General features: G+C 41.2%; 1 protein-coding gene across 1 annotated transcript in view; it reads left to right on the top strand.

Moving 5' to 3' along the window:
• Window positions 1-333: 333 nt before the first annotated feature.
• pola1 (polymerase (DNA directed), alpha 1) overlaps window positions 334-20,305 on the top strand; it is a gene marked incomplete at its 3' end in the record, with an annotated part of 42,550 nt that continues 22,578 nt past the window's right edge. The window contains 26 exon segments of the mRNA XM_035653674.1: window positions 334-498; window positions 1,038-1,165; window positions 1,745-1,841; window positions 2,192-2,269; window positions 2,382-2,497; window positions 2,621-2,683; window positions 2,931-3,032; window positions 3,175-3,325; window positions 3,414-3,579; window positions 3,734-3,906; window positions 4,032-4,144; window positions 4,365-4,478; window positions 4,592-4,666; window positions 4,777-4,915; window positions 5,143-5,297; window positions 5,473-5,557; window positions 5,670-5,731; window positions 6,064-6,153; window positions 6,321-6,437; window positions 6,534-6,709; window positions 7,237-7,366; window positions 7,941-8,060; window positions 8,144-8,234; window positions 8,325-8,449; window positions 8,666-8,815; window positions 9,791-9,913. Coding sequence (XP_035509567.1) covers window positions 450-498; window positions 1,038-1,165; window positions 1,745-1,841; window positions 2,192-2,269; window positions 2,382-2,497; window positions 2,621-2,683; window positions 2,931-3,032; window positions 3,175-3,325; window positions 3,414-3,579; window positions 3,734-3,906; window positions 4,032-4,144; window positions 4,365-4,478; window positions 4,592-4,666; window positions 4,777-4,915; window positions 5,143-5,297; window positions 5,473-5,557; window positions 5,670-5,731; window positions 6,064-6,153; window positions 6,321-6,437; window positions 6,534-6,709; window positions 7,237-7,366; window positions 7,941-8,060; window positions 8,144-8,234; window positions 8,325-8,449; window positions 8,666-8,815; window positions 9,791-9,913 — 2,988 coding nt within the window.

Genomic DNA, 20,305 nt, shown 5'->3' with positions numbered 1-20,305 from the left:
CCTGCTGTGCTATGTGCCATTGCAGCGAAATTTCATTTTGATGCAAATCCAAATGACAAATAAAGTCTAAGTCTAAGTCATAACATTATGTTTTCGCAAGTCAAATCTTAATCTACAGAGTAATTTACCATTTCTGTCAGACACATGTTGTAAATTAAAAACTCATCCTGTAAAAATACTGTACTTTTTTAAAATTTGGTTGCGAGCCTGTGGAGTAAACAACACGGTTACACTGAACAACAGCGCCACCGTGCGGACAAGAGCGGAGACGTCGCTTCATGTCATTGGCTGACAGCGCTGTGATGTCACTTCCTGCGTATGACTTTCCCCGGGAAGACGATTTGGCGCGGACTGTCCTGTTGTTGTGTTGACCTACTGTCGCCGGCGTTGAGCGGCTGTCACTGAGCAAACTTAAAGGCAGAAACGTTAAAGGCAGAAACGTTAAAGTCATGGCTCCGGTATCGAACCCAGACAAAGACACGGACGGTCCGGACGGCGGTGAGTTTGTGTGTCGCGGCGCTTGTCAGCTGAGTTTAAACTGGAGGAGAAATTAGCTAACACTTTAGCTTCGCTGTCATACTACAAAGGGACACGCGTAGGCCTTTGCTGCTATATGTGTATTTAAGTGCGTTAACTAGTTAAGATGACAGTTTTACTGGTAAATACGACTCTAGTGTTGCTAAAGCCTAAGATAGTTAAGATAGTTTAAGCTGGGTGATGTGAGCTAACCACGGTGCGCTGCTGTTGCCGTCTGCTATTTTCTGACTTGACTTTGTTTCCACTGCAACTTTAATGGCGCTGTGTGTGATAAATCCCATTATTGTTGAACTAACTGTAACAAAACGCCTTAAAGTAGTGTTTCAGAGGGCAAAAGAAGCCGTGTTTTGCGCCTGCGCTCCTCAAACTATTCCCTGCATCATGTGGCATGAGAGGAGTATCTCTTGGGGATAAACCTCTGCGACTCAAACTGTCATGGTCATACCTGCTGCTGCGCCGTCATGTCCATGTGTCCTCCTCTTCCTCCTCTTCCTCCTCAGACGACGGAGGTGATGCCTGTGGTCTGGCAAAGTCTCGCTCCAGACGGGAGAAGAGGGAGAAGGTGGGGAGGAAGTCAGCGCTGGAGCAGCTCAAGAAAGCCAAGATGGGGGAGAAGATCAAATATGAGGTGAGGAAGTTACGCCTTGTTGCTTATATATGTGCGGAACAGTGGATGTTCTGCAACCTGTGTGTAATTGTTTGTGTGTAATTCAACTCGGTGTGTGGCGACTTTATGTTAATCGACTTAAGGGTGCAGTACATTGCAGAGAATAATCACCTTACTTGTTAGGATCCATTAGTTTGTGCTGACTTTCTCTTTGGATCTACCAAACAGCCTCTGAGGATGAATTGTTCCCACTGTGCCTGGAAAGAAAATGGTGTACAAAGGAGCTACATGGGAAATGTCTATTCAAATTATATCACATTTCACTCAAGTATGAGCGGTTTCAATGAAATACTGAATTACACATCAGACTTTTCCGCACATGAGACTGTCTACCTTTGAGAAAGTCAGTGCTCTGCTTTAGATTACAAAAAGATTGGTTGATTAATCAGTGGTTTGACTGACGGATAATTCATTGACCACAGTTTTGATAATCGTTCATCAAGCACCCGCGGCTCTGGGACATTCAGATGGCCATTTTACAGAACAGTTAATTGAGAGAATAATGTGATGAATTGATAACCAACCCTACATGTTTTCCAGGTGGAGGAGTTTACAAGTGTGTATGAAGAAGTGGACGAGCAGCAGTACTCGAAGATGGTACGAGAAAGACAAGAGGATGATTGGATTATTGATGATGGTGAGTATCAGTCTTCTGTATCCTCTGTAGGGCTGCAACTAACTACTTTTATTATCCGTTATATAAGATGGTAAAAATGTCACTGTTTTCCAAAGGCCAAGGTTCAAATCATCTTTTGTTTCGTCCACAACACAAAGAAAATCCATTTACTGTCATAGAAGAATAAAGAAACCAGAAAATAGTCACATTTGAGGATCTGAAATCAGAGAAATTTGAGTTTTTTTCTCAATGATGTAAATCAATTCATCAATTATTAAAATAGTTGACAGCTAATTCTGGCCACTCTGATCCTTCTGTGGGAATATGTGTGATGTGGAGGTCTGATGTGAATCTTTCTCTTCTCCTCTCAGATGGAACTGGATATGTGGAGGATGGAAGAGAAATCTTTGACGATGATTTGGATGATGATGTTGTCGAGAACAACAAAGGTAAACATTCATACAGTATTACAGCACACAACAGTGTATGTGTATTTTGAGTGTGGGACAATGTACAGTAAATCATTTTGTACAAAGAATGATTTTTTTTTTGTGTTCGCAGGGAAAAAAGGCGCTAAAGGAGCAGACTCCAAGAAAAATGTAAAGAAATCTGTTGTAGCCAAACCCAACACCATTAAGAGCCTCTTCATGAACAGTAATGTCAAGAGGCCTGCTGAGGTATGTTCCTGCTGGCATCAATGACTTGCTTCGGTGTTTGCTCCTGTTAGGGCTGCACAATTAATTGAAATATTATCGAAATTGTGTTATGGACATATGTAAGCATAATGTTGTCTCTTGCAGAAAGACGTGGACCTGTCCAAAGATGACCTTTTAGGAGATATCTTACAGGACTTGCACTCTGAGGTTGGTACCATATCATCCAGAATGTATTCAAACACAATTCAATGTCAACTAATGCATTTGATTTTCTCACTTTGGTTGCACAAAAGGATGAATAAACACAAAGTGTTGATCTAAGAATTAAACCTTTAACCTTTGTAGTTATTTTACAGTCTTCTTTGTTCTTCATAGCCTCTTTATTGTCCCTACCTAATCTGATAGGTTGTGACGTTTGCCTTTAAAACATCTGTCTCTCCGTCTGTGTACTCAGAAACCGACTCTTCTGACTCCTCCACCAGTGGTCACTCTGAAGAAAAAGAAGTCTCTTGGATCACCCTTGAACCCCTTTTCCATCAAACCTCAGATACCAAAGGTATCCTTAAACCAATCATAATTATCTGCCATAGACTTTAAACATATTTGAACCACATGATTGGAAGTATCTGTAAACTATGTCACTGACGAAATTATGTTTTTAATTCAATAATTACAAGATATTTTATGTCCCTTAACAGGAGTCATCCTCAGCTACGGGGTCAAAGGCCAAAGTTGTCAGGCCGCCGCCTTCTGACCCAACTCCCAGGTCATCAGCCCGCCTCCCTGCCCCTACACCTGCTCTTCCTGTGGAGAAGCAGAAAGCAAAAGTGGAGGCAGTGGAAGAGGAAGGTAAGAAAGGCAAATACAGCTATCTGCTAGCCTTTTGCTCTTTATCTCTCTTCTAGCACCTTAACTTTTATGACAATGTGTTTCTCAGTGAGTGACTCTCTGGCATTTGATGGGGTGGACTTCGATGAGCCAATGGAGGTCGGGGTTGAGGAGGAGAAGCCTGCAATGAAAGATGATGATGAATTTAAAGCAGCAGCAGCACAGGTGGCAGTTAAAGTGGAGCCCAAATCCGAGCCTCAGGACCCCGTCTTATTGTAAGTCTTTTATCTGCTTAAATTACTTTTACTTTTGGATTTTTTTTGTCTCAATCTTGAAATGCTGTGCATACATTATACTGAGCTAACGTGTAAAGACTTTGAAAACGGCGTAGCACAAACTTCAGTTTCGCCGTCCTCCTTCCTTTTCCAGATCAAGCAGGATCGGAAGCTCTTGGGGACAAGAGGAGGAAGGTGTAGGCAGCGAGGCTCAAGCAGAGATACAGGTTGACTCTAGCCAACTCCCGCTGGTGGAAGGTGCAGACGGGGAGCAGGTTTTCCGTTTCTATTGGTTGGATGCCTTCGAAGACCCCTACAGCCAACCAGGTAAGGCATATTCCCACAGGAGTGAATATATATACAGTGGATACTATCATGTAATTCCATAATCCAAAGATCCTGTTCAGCTTTGTAGAGCATTTTCTGATATTTGAATTTAACTGTCCCCCTAGGTGTGGTCTACTTGTTTGGAAAAGTTTGGATTGAGTCTGCAAAGTCTCACGTCAGCTGCTGTGTTACTGTCAAGAACATTGAGCGGACCATGTACTTCCTGCCTCGCGAATATGTGAGTTTCTTGCTCTGTCACATTACTGCCACTATCCTTGCAGATGGACATGCTTTAAGAAACAGTTTTCTTCCCTTTTATATGCATTGTTAAAAAAAACCTATTTAGATATGTTGTAGTAACTCAGTAGTATTATGAGCACACAAAATAGGGAAACCATCTCTTATGTTGTTTTTTCAAAGGAATTCTTTAAATTGTTTGGTTGTGTTTCCATAAACAGAAGGTGAACACTAAGACTGGAGAGGTGTCAGACACTCCTGTTGGACTGATGGACGTCTACCAGGAGTTTAATGACCTCTCTGAGAAGTTCCGGATCATGAAGTTCAAGTCTAAGGTCAGTGCTAACCTTAGTTACCTGACTGTAAAGCATAAATGTAATTTCCAGACAATTGGCCTGTTCGACGTGTTTGTAAGTGGTGCTTGTTTTCTGTGTTTCTCTTTCCGCAGAAAGTGGAGAAGAACTATGCTTTTGAAATTCCTGATGTGCCCAGTCAGTGCGAGTACCTGGAAGTCAGATATTCTGTGAGTGGATGTGCACACACACACACACCCTCTCTAGCTGTTCAGGCTGTATAGCTATAGCTGTTTTTTTATTTATCATTGCCTGTTTGTCTGTGTCTTAAATATTGCAGGCTGAGTTCCCTGCGCTGCCTTTGGACCTTAAGGGGGCGACCTTTTCCCACATTTTTGGAACCAACACTTCCAGTCTGGAGCACTTCCTCCTCAGCAGGAAGATCAAAGGGCCTTGCTGGCTGGACATCAAAACACCACGTAAGGAGGAGGATGTTCCTTTGTCCAGAATTTGTAATAATAAATGTGTTTGAATAACTGATAGGACACCCTGTATTTAGTACAGCTGGATTTGCATTTGAAGGATTCTGATATTTAGAAGTACAATTAATTTCATGTTGCAACCTCCTGTTGGAGATATCAGAAGTTCATATAGAAATTATTTTGAATTTTAAAAATTCTCGTGTACCCCCTTGTGTCTGTGTTAGAGCTGATCAGCCAGCCGGTCAGCTGGTGTAAAGTGGAGGCTCTGGCCCTGAGGAGTGACCTAGTCACTGTGGTCAAAGACCTGTCGCCCCCACCCATCACTGTCATGTCCATCAGCCTCAAGACCATCCAGAACCCCAAGACCCACCACAACGAGGTCAGAACACTTCCAGCTGCACACACATTCAAATATACCCTTTCCCTTTTAGCAGGAAATATAGTGGACAGTGATACAATGATTTAGTTTCATTATGTAGCCGTGTCAATTTATGGTGTGTTGAGACAGACTGATGAGTGAGCAAGGACCTGATGATATAATTGTTCCTCTGCAGATTGTGTCCCTGGCTGCTCTGGTCCACTATCAGTTCTATATGGATAAAGCACCACCTCAACCTCCATACCAGACCCATTTTTGTGGTTAGTTATTTATACTCATACTATTGTTTATTGCATGAATGCATTACAATGGAAATGTATGGGAACATTAAATGACAAACATTTGGAAATTGTTAAAATGTTGTCTTTGCAGTGGTCAGCAAACCAGCTGACTGTATCTTCCCCTACGACTTCAAAGAGGCTGTGAAGAAGAAGGTGAGTGGCCAGGAGATTGTTGAGTTAATGTGGATTTCAGCTTGTTTGTACTAGTCTTGAACAGAAACAGGAACAATGTTGTCTTGATATTTTGAGAAAGATCATTGTTTACTAATTTACAGGGATTTTACAGATGTAGCAGGATGGGAAGTGCCTATGCATGTGACGCTTAAATAAAAGCAGTTTCCAGAGCACTTTGCAGAAAGTTTAATTTAGTATAATTTGTATAAAAGGTTAATATTATTAGAATGAATGTATAATGAGTATATTTGATGAAGACTTTTCTTCAATATATGTGACTCATTGATGGCGTGACGCCCTTTCTCTGTTAGAATGGGAAAGTGGAGATTGCTGCTACAGAGCGGACCCTGCTTGGCTTCTTCCTGGCCAAGATGCACAAAATTGACCCCGATGTGCTGGTGGTGAGTAGAAGATGTTGGGACAGAGAGATTTTTATGCAATTTCCTGAATCATTACAGATAAGCATCCTAGAAATTAAAATATAAGATGCACAGTAAGTCAAGATTAAGGTGCAGTGTTTCATCATGGGTAAAAATTTTGAATGCTTATCCTTATTGCTTCTCTGTAGGGTCACGACATCTTTGGCTTTGACCTTGAAGTGATTCTGCAGAGGATCAATGTGTGCAAGGTTCCCCACTGGTCTAAGATGGGACGCCTCAGGAGGGCCAACATGCCCAAACTAGGAGTAAGAAGAATAAAGATCCTTTGCAGTATACGTTTGTTTTTCTGGTGTCTTTATGATATTACTGTGTACATCACTAAACACTGTTGTCCTTGCCAGGGTCGTGGTGCCTTTGCAGAGAAGAGCGCAACCTGTGGCCGCCTGGTGTGCGACGTGGAGATCTCAGCCAAGGAGCTGATTCGTTGTAAAAGTTACCATCTGACTGAATTGGCTGCGCAGGTGCTGAAGATGGAGAGAGCCACCGTCCCTCAGGAAAACATTAAGAATCTCTACAGGTTTGTTTGTCCTTAAAGGTTCAGTTCAACCAAATCAGAAAAAGAGATGTGTTCCTCTCACTAACACAAAAGTATGACATAACACTGACTGTAACTCCTTTGATTTATTGTAATTAGTATTATTATGGTAAATGGACCTGGTACTTGTTTATAAGCGCTCTTTTCTAGTCTTCCGGACCACTCAAAGCGCTTTTACACTACATGCCAATTCACCCTTTCACACAACTTCACCAGCGATGGCAAAGTCCAAAGTCCATGTCCAAAGTCATCGGAACATCGAACGAAACCTAACACATTCATACACATCACACATGCATTGCAGGTTCAGATTTCTTGGCTCAAGGATACTTCGACACATGCCAGTTTAAGGGTACTTCCACACGTGGCAGGAGGAGCCGGGGATCGAACCAACAACCTTCTGATTGGGGGACGACCCGCTCTACCTCTGAGCCACAGCCGCCCCCACATTATGTGAACTCAAAAAAGTGTGCGTATCCTAAAATGTCCTATCTGTGTTTGTCTGTCAGTGACTCTCCTCACCTGCTTTACCTGTTGGAGTTGACATGGACAGACGCTAAGCTGATCCTGCAGATGATGTGTGAGCTCAACGTGCTGCCGCTGGCCCTGCAGATCACCAACATTGCTGGCAATGTCATGGTAACACATGAGAACACTTTTTTCTTTGCTATTCTTAAATACCCAGCTGGAAAAATATACATCAGATGTCACAGCCCAGTATTGCTCAGCTCAAACAGAATGCAAATAACAAAACTGCAGTCACTTCACAATTTGCTGAATGTCAGGTTATCCGCATCCTAATAACTGACGTGCATAAAATGCACCTGCTTAGCTCCCAGAATCAAAAATGTGTGCAGTACCAACTTTATTTGAAAAAAGCATTTTTAAAAAACACAAATGACAAAAGAACCTGGGATGGCAGATTGTTGCGGTTTTTAAATTCAAGGCAGCAGCTCTTCTCGCTTGTTTCACCATTGAAATACAAATACTGAAAATTGAAGTCAGAAACTAAACAGTTTGCAGACAAAAGCAAGACTGTTCTCTTGTGAATGACGAGAAAAGTTTGTTGGGGAGAACTACAAAACACAATGCGGTGGGTTAAAATGACATTTTACACTTAGAAGTCATATGCAATCTCTGGTCTACGACTCTTTTCCTTTTGATAAAGTTATTTGCTTCAATCACCCGATGTTTTCCTGCTTCTTCTCTGCAGTCTCGTACTCTGATGGGCGGTCGCTCTGAGAGGAATGAGTTCCTCTTGCTTCATGCCTTCCACGACAAAAACTACATAGTCCCTGACAAACCCTCCTTTAGAAAGGCCCAGCTGGACACGGTAAGGCCACACACAATCACACACAGCTTCTCTTTATTAATGTACTGTCATGTCACAAATTTGTCTTTGTTCCTGTGTCCCAGGTTGAGGGAGAAGAAGATGTGGATGCAGGTAAAGGCAAGCGGAAGAAGAAGGCAGCCTATGCTGGAGGTCTGGTGCTGGATCCTAAAGTTGGTAAGTCGATGTTTTGAGTTTAAAATCTGTATTTATCTCATATGTATGTCTGTTTACATATTTCTATAACCTCCCTCTCTCTCTGTATAGGTTTCTACGACAAGTTTGTGCTGCTGCTTGACTTCAATAGCCTGTATCCCTCCATCATCCAAGAGTTCAACATCTGCTTCACCACTGTGCAGAGGGAGGCTCACAGCACACAGAAGAAAAATGAGGTGTGTGTGTGTGTGTGCTCACATGTTTACTGTAGAGGCAGGTGTTTGTGTAATTGATTCATTAATAAATGAATAATGAAGACCAGACATGATTTATAGATTCATCCCACGGGCCAGTTACAGAGGTTTGAACAGCCTCAACATCCTGGTCCCCAGCCTGACTTTCTTCTTCCCAAAGTTCCAGCTCACTTCCAAGTCTTGTTTCCGTGGTTACAGGAGGACGAGGCAGAGGAGATTCCCGAGATTCCAGATTTAAACCTGGATATGGGAATCCTGCCCAAAGAAATCAGGAAGCTGGTCGAGCGGCGTAAACAGGTCAAACAGCTGATGAAACAGCAAGACATCAACCCAGACCTCTACCTGCAGGTAGGTACACACACACACACACACACACACACACAAACTTAAAGTTCACACTGAAACTCACGTTACATGCTGTACTGTACATGTTGTATCAAGTGATACTCCACACACAATCTTTTGGGTGTTCAACACATACCCTGTGGAGGCTGTAAGGGCTATAAAAGGTTTATTGTTCGCTGCTGTGATTGTAGTCCGTTTAAATTTATGTCACTTACAAATAATAGAATTGGTGACCGGTTTCTTATGGTGGAAAAAAAGCATCATGATGTCCACAGAAACTCCTCAGACCACTCCTGCAGCATAATTGACTTCTTCTCTGTCCATCTGTATGCTTATTATGTTCCAAACAGTCATTGTTTTGCTGAAGCATATTTATTTAACCATATATTAGTGGAAAGATGACTGTTTCGATCATGCTGAGCGTACAGATGGACAGCAGTTGGACATCTTTTAGTGCATTATATAATCTTCTGCTCTCAGTGAAGACATGCAAATAGCTGTTTAGTAGGCACAGTAGTGCTGTTTGACAAAATTGTCAACCATTTTCATTTCAGTGAAATGAATAATAAAAAAGTAGACTGCATACTCGCATATACTTCAGTCCAGCACGTTGTATTTATCATGTTTGGATGAGCATACTTTTGTAACTTTTCGGATGAAATAAATAAAACAGAATACAGACAAACCACAAATGTATTTGAATAGACAAATATTTGGATCCCAGTCAGATCTTAGGTTTAAATGGATTAAAAAGGCTACCACAAGGCTGATAGACGATAATAACAGGTGTGGTTAACCATCTGACCCACCCATGGTGATGAATATCTCATTAGCCTTTCCTACCTTAGATGTGCCTATAATCACACTCCTTCTATTGTCAACCATTTGTATTTACCACTGAGACAACTGCTAACCTATCGTGTCTTCATAATTAAGGAGTTGCATCTGTTTGGCCTAATTTGAGTCTGTGTCCATCAGTATGACATTCGCCAGAAGGCTCTGAAGCTGACTGCTAACAGTATGTACGGCTGCCTGGGATTCAGTTACAGCCGCTTCTACGCAAAGCCACTGGCTGCCCTGGTCACGCACAAGGGTAGAGAGGTGAGTCAAACGCACATATTGTACATAAACACATCGGTTTTTTTAAAACCATTTTAAGCCACAAGAGGGCACTGCTACATCATTTTCCACAGTGCACCTCCTTCCACTATTCTATTTTCTTTATGACTTTTTCCAAATCTTCTATTTCTTTTTTGGTTTTCTCTTGTCTCACATCACGTTGTCATCCTTTCTCTCCACAGAACTATCTCTTTTTCCCTCACCCTGTGCCCTTCCCTGTTCTAAATACGATTATTCCTTCAAGTTATTTTTGTCAGAATAAGAGACTTGTATTATCCGTGATATCAATAGCTCTATGTAAGTATTTTCCGGTAACAAAATGCCACAGGCACACACACGAAGCTCACACTCACCGCGTAAAGTCTGATTGTGTCCCTTCAACACACACAAATGGAACAACATGAGCGTGCACACTCAATAAATTGGTGCATGTGTACTGCATGACACAAACAGCTAAATCTGGTATTGTAACAGAACACCACACACACACACACACACACACACACACTCCCACCATGTCAGTGGTAGTACTCATGTTCATTTAATGAGCTCTAACAGTACACATCCTCAGCAGAGGCGTCGAGCTTTGCCTCAGGGGAGTCCTTCATTAAGATCCCCTTACACACTCATTGTGTTCCCTAATAGAGGGCAGGGCAGTAACTCGGTGTGTGTGCGTGTGTGTGTCATTTTGTCAGTCCGTTTGTGCCTCCAGTCACGCTCGTTGTTCAGCTGACAGAGCTACATTGTAAAAGGTGCACATTTGATTCGCTGGGACAGGTGGGAGTTTCTCTCCTTGCAGACTTACTGCTTGTATCTTGGTCAACAGCCAGAGGTGGATGGGTTAATTACATTTTACCTTGTTCTGGCTTTATTTTGTCGAGGAAGTGTCACTACTCTCAGCCAAGAAGTCGGCTACATTTCTATTGTCTGAAATGGTGACGCTGCTGCACTTTGCAAGTTGTGTGCAGGCATGTAAAAACAGAATATTTAAATATAGTTAATTCTGGTTTGTACTCCTATTAGTTTAGGAGCCTTAAATAAATCACCTATGTTCAAATTTTGTAATATTTATACTATGTGTTAATCAAAAATCCCTGAGGACTGAGGACATACCAAACATGACTTGTTTAATTGATCTTTCTAAAACTTCACCAAAAATAACACGAAATATCTTCCAAATTTCTCCAAACAGCTCTTGTAGCACAACCCAAGTGTTTAGTAGCTCAAAGGTAACAGTTTGGGTTCAAAATATTTATCTCAGTATCCCTTGCTATTTTCTCACTGACTGCACTGCTTACACCACATGAGTAACCAAAAGTATTCTGTGCCACAGAGCTGTAGGCTCCACAACTAAGCAGATTGTTGTCAGAGGAAAGTCGAGGAGGTAATTGAACAAACATTTCCTATTTGGATTCACTGTTGTTTAACAATTGTTAATGTAAACAATGTAAACGCAGGATGAAAATATATATTTGAAGGTTTTGTGAGAAGCTGTCACTCTCAACGGCTGTTCCAGAAGTGAACAAATCAAAAACCAGTGACAATAGTTTAAAAGGAAACATTGAAGTTTTGTGTCTAAAAATTGAAGGCAGAATCTTAAACTCTATGCTAAAACTTAAAGGCAAATAAAGGGCCTTTTATTTGGACAATCAACATGCTGCTGCATTTTGTACAGTATAGTCTGAACAATTTTGTTTATGTACCGACTTTAGGCCAGAAATAACACTTACTGTGTTGACATAATCTGATTATCTGATTTATGTTCATTTTAAATAGTTTCAAATCAGTTAAAACTACTCTTGAACCCTACTTTACCGCCAGCGTTTTTCTCAGCCTTCTGAAGTTACCCAGTATGCTGAAGGGACCGTGAAACAAATTAGATTGTATTTAATAAGGACTGTCCTGCATTAGAACATTGCATACAGTGGGGAGTAATATGACAAATTGGAGAGACGTGGATCCAAAGGTCATCAGTCAGATCTGAACCCACAGTGTGCTGAGTACACAGCATAGACTTTAACACGCTGAGGTAGCAGGAGATTCCCTTTTGCACTATCTTAGTGTTTTGTTTACTTTGTATCCAAGATCCTAGACACACATCTATTTATATTGCAGGTTGTGTGTTTAGGGAGAGCTTGGCATCAACACAACCAGGGAGCCCTGCTGTAAATAAGATGCTGTAAAAAATGTTGAGGATAATATAATGCTCTGGGAAATCTATATTTGTATATTTATTTGTGAGATCTTCTGTTGTAAATCTTCACATCAAAGCCTCAAGTTAACCATTGCAAACATTCCTCATCCAGTTGGTCGAACTGGACTTTTTTTCAGGTTTTTCAGATTCACTTTTCATTCAGTCACAATCTGCTGTTTAAAACTGCATTTAGAAATATTTTTATATTATAGTAAATTTTTTTTCACTAGCTGGATTGACTATACCAAAGTAAAGCCAGCTTCTATAAAACCATAAACTGTGTTACCAGTATATGTGCCGTCACACTCTGACACTCTGGTTCGGGCACCAGTTTAAACAAAATGAAGCCGTTTTATTGAATTTGTATGGAGCCCTAAAGTTAAATTAACCGTAAGCCAAGTAGTTCTTGGTAGTTTCCGACTGCAGCGGGCCAGAAAGGCCAGCTGGCATTTATAGCGGGGTTTCTTGTGTATTTGTGGGTATTGCCGTTTGCACCTCCGCCCCCATTTTATCGTCACATTTGCACTCTACTTTCATATCATGATTTAGGAGGCTTTTTATTTTTGTAATTGTAACACGTACACCGACCACTACTCTGTCCGCAGTGTAAATCCACCCTCAGCGCGCTCCCTTCATCTGTTTGGACGAGTGAATGTGCATGTGTTCTGTGTATTTATTGATTGGCTTAGCTCTCATCTTTCTCTCACTCTCGTTTTAAATTGAGGCCTTAAACCCCCCCTGGGGCTGGACGGGTCAGGCTGGGGGCCACAGTGGTTTCTCAGCCCCCGGGAGGGTTCAGATAAGGGGGATGACAGACCCTCTTCTGATCAGACTTGCCAAGTTAAGAGGGTAAAGCCCCCACTTAGCTCCCCTCCTCACTCTTGTGTGTGTTCCTTGAGCATGTCTTGCATCTATCTGTGTCTGCATGTATGTGTTGATGTACATGTGTCTATGCGTGTGAGAGCACAAGTGCTACTGGCCGAACTCTGCCCTTTGTCGGGGGACCATTTGTTGTGGCCCTACTCTGTCCTGGTATGTGTGGGTATTAAAGGGGGGATGATGGGTATTAAGAGGAAGGTGAAGGTTTAGGATTACACAGCTACAGATTGATGTCCCCCTCAACCCCTCAGCGTTATTTTGGGTTCTTTTGTATGTTCGCCAAAGAACAGTTGGGTGCAGAGAAACAGATATACGAAACTCGGACAACTTACACGCATGTGGTTATAATAGGCTGATAAATGCATTTGTCATGCCAGGAAGACTTTTATTGTCCATCCAACACTGGCTGGTGGATCTATGACTTCAACGGACAAACAGCAAATAAAACTTGGAGAAAGCAGGATTTTCTGCCGACTATCTTGGAGATCAGAGATCAGTTGCAGGAAAAACAGCATTTGGCTGGTCGTTGGTGTTAATTTTCTATGCTAGTGTTAATGTTGCCAGTCATAGCAAATAGTGAAGTCTCTGTTAACAATCAAGGGCACCACCAAAGCTGCTTTGCTGGGAGTGTAGTTCATCTTTCGCTTTGGTGTGTTTAAAGATAGAATAAGTAACATTCCCAACCTAATTTGTCCATAATTGTATTTAACGATAACGGTGTGTTTATTTTTGGTCAACTGTCAATGGCTACATACCGCCTTTATTCTCTCTAGATGCTATAACTTCCAGGGAAACTTGGGATACATCAGAGAGTGAGGAAGGAAGTCCGTGAACGTGGCTAAATGTAACATGAATAAAACTTGCCTCGTCGTGAACGTGAGTCATGTTTGATAGATTTTCATGGTAATGGTGGTGGTTTAACAATGAAGTCAGCAACTCCCATGATCCCGTGCTACCTCAGAACGTCATCAAACTACGTTTTTGTTATTGTTTTGAAGTTAGAGGCCGTTAGCGACAAATTATACTGCACATTATGTAAGGAAGGACACTGAATGAATCAGATTTCATTTTTTTCCCAATTTCTTTTTTTTGTTTTTCCACTTTTATGACATTCTTTGATTTCGAAAGCATGTGAACCTTCTCTTGTCTCTGAACACAAACTGTATGAGTGTGTTAGTGTGTGTACATCCTCCTAATCGAGTGATGTTAACAACAGAGGCCGGTGGAAGCTGCTGATTGTTGTGGAACGCAGATTGGTTTGACCTTTGACCCTTTTGCCTGCAAATCTGACAACCATTAGCAGGTGTGTGTGTCTCAGGATGGAGGATGACTCCTGAGAGCCATTCTGCTGTAATTGAGTCTCTGTCCTTGTGTTTAAAAACAGCCTGACAGGAGCTCGTAGTTGACATTATTGGATGGCATGCAGAGTGAAGGATAGAAGCGGGCTTGGGTAACAGAGCCGAGGGTGTGGAGAGGTCAGAGTTGGGTTTAGGTTAAACCTCTGGGAGTACTTTTGTGCGAGGGTGCGTGTGCTTGTAATGAAGTCTAAGTAAATATTGTTGCCCCTGGTGTCCCTCATTCAGGTTCTGCATCATTCCTCTTGTCTCAAGAATCACAAATCATTTCCCAGAATTAGACACAGGAATACCTAAACCACCCTATCATGTCTCGCCTGTGTGTATGCGTCTGTCGGGCTGTGTTGTGATGATGTGCGATGAATATGGTTGCCCTCATTTCTTTCATTCAGGGTCTCAATTGCTGCCGCTGTCTCAGAATCACAGGGGTCATTTTTACATTTCCCCGAATTAGACATAAGAATACATAAGCCTGCTTACACTAGTGTGTGTTTGTGTGTCAGCACATACATGTGTGCATGTCTGGGGAAATGAGGGCTGCATGTTTCCATGGTCCTGTAGTCCTCTTAAAGAGCTGGCTTTACTCCTGATATGAGTGGACTTAACAAATAGTCACATGGGAGCAGCGCTGCTATTTTGGCCACATTAGCTTGTCTGTGAGGGCTGACAGTGGACAGGACAAGGTTTCAGAATCTAAACTGCAACTTTAGTAACACCTACTAATGAGGCCATGTGAGACCGGGCTAATGGCAGGGATTATAATTTATTACGGATTGATCTGACATATGGTGTTCTTTATCGGGGCTACTGATAGAGCTGTGAATGAGAGGATAATTAGTACATGGTTTTAGCTGACTTGGCAAGTAGGTGATACATATGTTCCGTTCTATTATAACTTTAACATTTCTTGACCTAATGACCTTCATCCTCTAATCTGCTTTGCTGCATTGTAGGGATGATGAAGGCATCAGCAAAATGACATCATGTAGCAGTACACACCAGTTTATGTATAATTCACTGTTTGTTGTCTGCAGCTTCTTCTTTGTGTGAGGAGCTGTTAGCAAATGTTTAATACCGTCTGAGTTTATCTGACAGTTTTAATTTGTACAGTATATCTCTTTGCTTGGCAACTATAACCACATCACCTATTATATTTTGTTAGCTGAGAGACCATGCCATGCATTCATAGTTGAAATATTTTAGCAATAGTAATGCCCAAAAGATATTTCACATTATCTAACTTGGGTTGTAGAGCAAGCCAAATTGAAAATATACTCGCATACATTTACTCCACTTTGACTTTGGTGGAAAGTTGTCACTTGTGACATATTTAAACCTGCAATAATAACAGATTTTTATTTTGTCACTTGGGGACAGTGAAAATGAGCTGTGAACACAACATTGACATATCATCACCTTGATCCCCAGTTGATATGGTGAACTCGTTAGCAAGCAGTTGCTCATTTACAAATATAGCATGTACGGAGAAACATTATCGTTCATTTGGAGTCTTGTTTCTGGCCACCTGATAATAATCATTCTCTTGTATCTCTGTTTTTGGTCCCTGTCAACTCCTAAGGGAAATATTTGGCTCTTTAGCTGCTAAATGTTCCACTATGTTCAGCATCTAGTTGCTAACTTGTCTGTCTCTACTGTTTTGGTGCTGTTTTCAAAGCTTTTCCCCTGAAAGCAGGGATTGCTGATGAGAGTAGTGAGTAGGGCTGTAGCGATACACTAATCTCGCCAGCTCACGTACTATATATCCGATATTTCAGCACGGTAACGATTCATACCTACGATCATTTTCTGAAAGAATTTTAAAGGGCGTGGGTTGATTGGTGACTCTTTGTGGAGGTTATTGCTTGGATTGATTTAATGACGTGAAAACTGAATTACACTATATGGCTCTGCTGGACAGGGTCTACAGTTGCAAATGTGAAATGAATCCACATGTGGTGATAAATTAGTTTATTTATTGAAGTGCAACTGTAGCTTACAAGCCTTTGAAGTAAATAAGTCGCGTATTAAATGAACAATGGGGAGTTTTTTCTAACTTATGTTACTGTAATGCTTGCTTTTGGTTGCATTTAGTTACTTTTTGATTATTTTAGTTAGCTTTTATTTTTTTTATGTTTGCTTATTTTTTATCTAACCCTGTATCTCTTTCCCCTTTGTATTGCACTGTTTGCACAGTATTTTCCCTCGGGAATAATAGCTGAATCTAAATTTAAAAAGTGGTGCAAGTGGCCTGTTCCTGACAGTATTTGCATGAACATATGAGTGTAGCCAGTTAGCACTATGTAAGTAAATAGTTACACATGGCTTCTCAAAACAGTCCAATAATTTCAGTACTAAGAACAACTTTAAACTTTATTAAAATGTACCCGTCTTAGCCGAGTAGTTTAAGGCCAGGAAGAAGAAGACGTCGGCGTCTGTGTAAAGGGAGTATCTAGACGGGTAACTTGCTAGAAATGCTCTACAGCGACACTAGCGGCTGGCTGACCTAATCGCTCTTCCTGCAAAGCGAACGGGGGGAAACGGGCAGCGAGCAGAGTGCAGCAGACACGAGGGTTATTTTTAATGGGACTTAATGTATTCGATACTCGCGGCTGAAAAATCGATACTTTCTGGGAAACAAAATATCGATTGTATATCGCAGGATATCGACCTACAATTGCTAGCCTCTTAATATTTGACAATTCTACTACTTTGTGAACATGTCAAAAGTCACCCACCCCTTACCCATGCGACTCTTGTGGTTGTTGTATATGGCATTTTTTATTTATTTCTTGTCCGCTCTCCCATCATAATTATCTCAGAAACCTTCCAACTTCCTTCTACAGCAGAAATGGCTTTGCCAAATGTCTAAAGTTACTGAAAAGGAGAAGATTACCAAACTTGGTTTGAGTATCAGTGTATTGTCAGTACCCCAAATTTGTAGTTAGATTTGCAAATCTAATCCGTTCTCAAGTTCTCAAATACTGCCACATCTTACTCTGATGATAGTCATAAAAAGTGCTCATTCAAGTATGCAAAAAAGTAGCCACCTCTGTCCACTCTGAAATATTACAGCCACAGCAGCACCAAGCTTACTATGTGAAAATGTGAATGTATGTGTGACCCACTGAAAATGAGGAACAGTCAATGATGAACACACACAAAGCAAAAAAAAATACATTGAAGTGAAATTAATTGAGTATGCACAATAATCTGTGTGAGGGACAGCCAGAGAGAGGGGGGTGAGAGAGAAATGCAGATAGATTGATAGCAGACAAGGAAATTATGAGGAGAGCATGATATAGAAATCAAGGATCAACAATATGTGCTTTAGAGTGTGTAGAGCATAATGTCTGTGTTTGTCTGAATAAGGATGCTAAATAGGATTAGTAGGACAACAAAAGGTAATGGGCACACACTGTAGCCCAATACCAAAATGCCCACTGAAACATAGATCTCACACACACACACACACACACACACTCATGAACATTAAACCACTCACTCATTGAAGCCACGTGTTTGGCTGACCGTGCTGTCAGCACCTCTGGAACTGCTCTTTGTAAACTTTTTCTTCTTCTTCAGATACTGCTTTTTAGTGCTAAACCATGTGTGTGTGTGTGTGTGTGTGTATTAGGGGGGTAAAAAGTAATTATTGCCAACTTACAAATAATTATCCTGATGATCAGAGTGAATTGGCATTTTTCTTTTGTTGTCCTCATGTTCTCCAGTTTGTGATTGGGAGGGGAGCTTGTTTTGTTTTCTTTTGCCCTAACCAATCTGTAGCGTGTTGTTTCCCCACAGTTTACAAAATGCAATTTTAAAATGGACATTAGTGCATCTGACTTTCATGCTGAAGTTAAAAATTTTACAATCATAGCTACAATCTTTCCTTAAGCTGGGTTAGGCAGTATTTCTTTTTGGCCTCACTGGACAAACATGCCATAATAACCTTTCTGCATATTGTAATTCAAGTTGTCTGAGAGAAAACTAGACCTCTGCACCTTCTCTTGACTCTATTTTCAGGGTTTAGAAAATCTACCCTGTGACTTTGGCCAATCACATATCATTTCAGAGAGAGGACATTCCTGCTGTTCTACAAATGCGTGCACATCCCTTAGATGGTGAAAGCCTCCACACTCTGTTTAAGCACTTTACCAGCACTAGAGAAAGTGAAAGTGAAAGCCTTATTCAAAGGAAGAAAATCCTTCAGTGTGTGATATATTTCCGTTTCCTCCATTGCTTACAAAAGTATTTTGTACAAAACACAGACTCCACACTGAGCTTCAAGCTCATTATGTTTAAATGTTAGATGGTGTGGCAGCAGCCTCTGAAGCCTGGAACTCTGGAGGGCCAGACTAGTCATGGCGTGGGGGCACTGGCGTTTTGGCAAGGTTCATGCCGTGAAGACTTGGCCATACAATTATGAGGTTTCGGCGGGCAAGTGACTCCTTCGGTTAACATTCAACTTGTGGTGGTAGGGGCTGAGTGATAGGAGGCAGCAGAGAGACAAGAATTTGAAGGTTTGCACAGGTTTTGCCTACTACACCTTTAACCAGATGTTTTAGTTGCCTGACCTTAACCATTGGCTGTTTGCCCAAACATCTACTGAATCAACTACTAAAGGTCAGTTTTTGACATTATAAATTTAATTGTGTCCTCAAGCGTCCATGTAATTATGGCACTTGAGTGAAAAATTATCCTGTGGCGTACAAGTCAAGAAAGTGTTTTTCCGATTGTGTTGACCAATCCCTGATAAAGATGTATTGGCACTGCATAATAATCAACTCCAGTTTAGTGCTCAGCTTTATTCATCATGAAAGCTTTTTGTCCTGTCCTATCTATATAATACAAGGCTGGATTTCCACATAGCAGCTCCCAAAGGACCAGCTCCTACTTCATGTGCTTTCTAGTTTTCCTTTATGTTCTGTCTGATGCAAATATTGCTCTGACTGAAGACTGAAAGGACAGGGGCAGAGGGCTGGTAAAGAGGTAGGTAGATTTTACTGAAGGTGGAAAGACAAAGCAGATAGATATGAGTTAGGTGGAGATAGATTATGATTAGAGGACATTGACAGAGATAGGTGTAGAAAGATGGGTGATGGTAGAGGAAGAAATACAGTAGATGAAAATAGGTAAACCAAGAGGGAGGTAAAGGTAGCTAACTTAAGGTGTGACTATATGTCGCTTTCTTTTAACCATCTTTAAAATGTCTTTTCAACATAGATAAGCCTAGAACATAGCATACTTAAGGCCTACAGTAAAGGAGAAAGTTGACTGAGGTTCTGACCGAGGCTTGCTCAACTATTCTTTGGGTACAGGGCAAAAAGGGACTTAGGAAGGGTCAATTGTGCACCCTCAGAATACATCTACTAAAAATGCTTGTTTTTGCTACCGATAGGCTCAGATTGTTATTAAATGTGTTTGACACAACCATATTGAGAAATTAAACATTTTTTATTCCTTTTGCTTGACCGGCTGTGTCCCAGCCAAGTCTCGCTCAATGAGAAGCCTCCCTTTGAAATCTCGGTAGATGTTAGGTGACTTGATGCAAGAAACAGTGGAAACATAGGCATAGTACGTAGCCGTGTGTTGGAGTACATAAAGGATTTAAGTCTCTATATAATTTTTTTTTTTAAAGTGGGACGGTGTAAACCTGCTCCATTTGAAAAGTGTTCTGAGATAATGTGTTAGGATTTGACGCTATACAAATAAAATGCAATTAAAAATGCCAAATATTTTTTTAGTGGCATGGCTGCGTATTTAGCTGATTTGGATGAGGCCTTTGAATTCGATGGCTGAAAGACAGAAATTGAAGAGCAGAGAGTGTCAGGGTTCGTTCAGTACCCAAAAGCAGACTAGAGCCGATGGTGAAAGTTAAGAGGTTTATTCAGACAATAAACTGACTGGGAAGAATGAGCTGAGGGGGTCGGGGCTGGGTCCAGGTTC

Source organism: Morone saxatilis, unplaced genomic scaffold (assembly GCF_004916995.1).
Source record: "Morone saxatilis isolate NCDOM2014 unplaced genomic scaffold, NCSU_SB_2.0 Contig0, whole genome shotgun sequence".
NCBI classification, from domain to species: domain Eukaryota; kingdom Metazoa; phylum Chordata; class Actinopteri; family Moronidae; genus Morone; species Morone saxatilis.
Note: the sequence above shows the minus strand (reverse complement) of the source record. Positions and strands in the feature narration are given on the sequence as shown.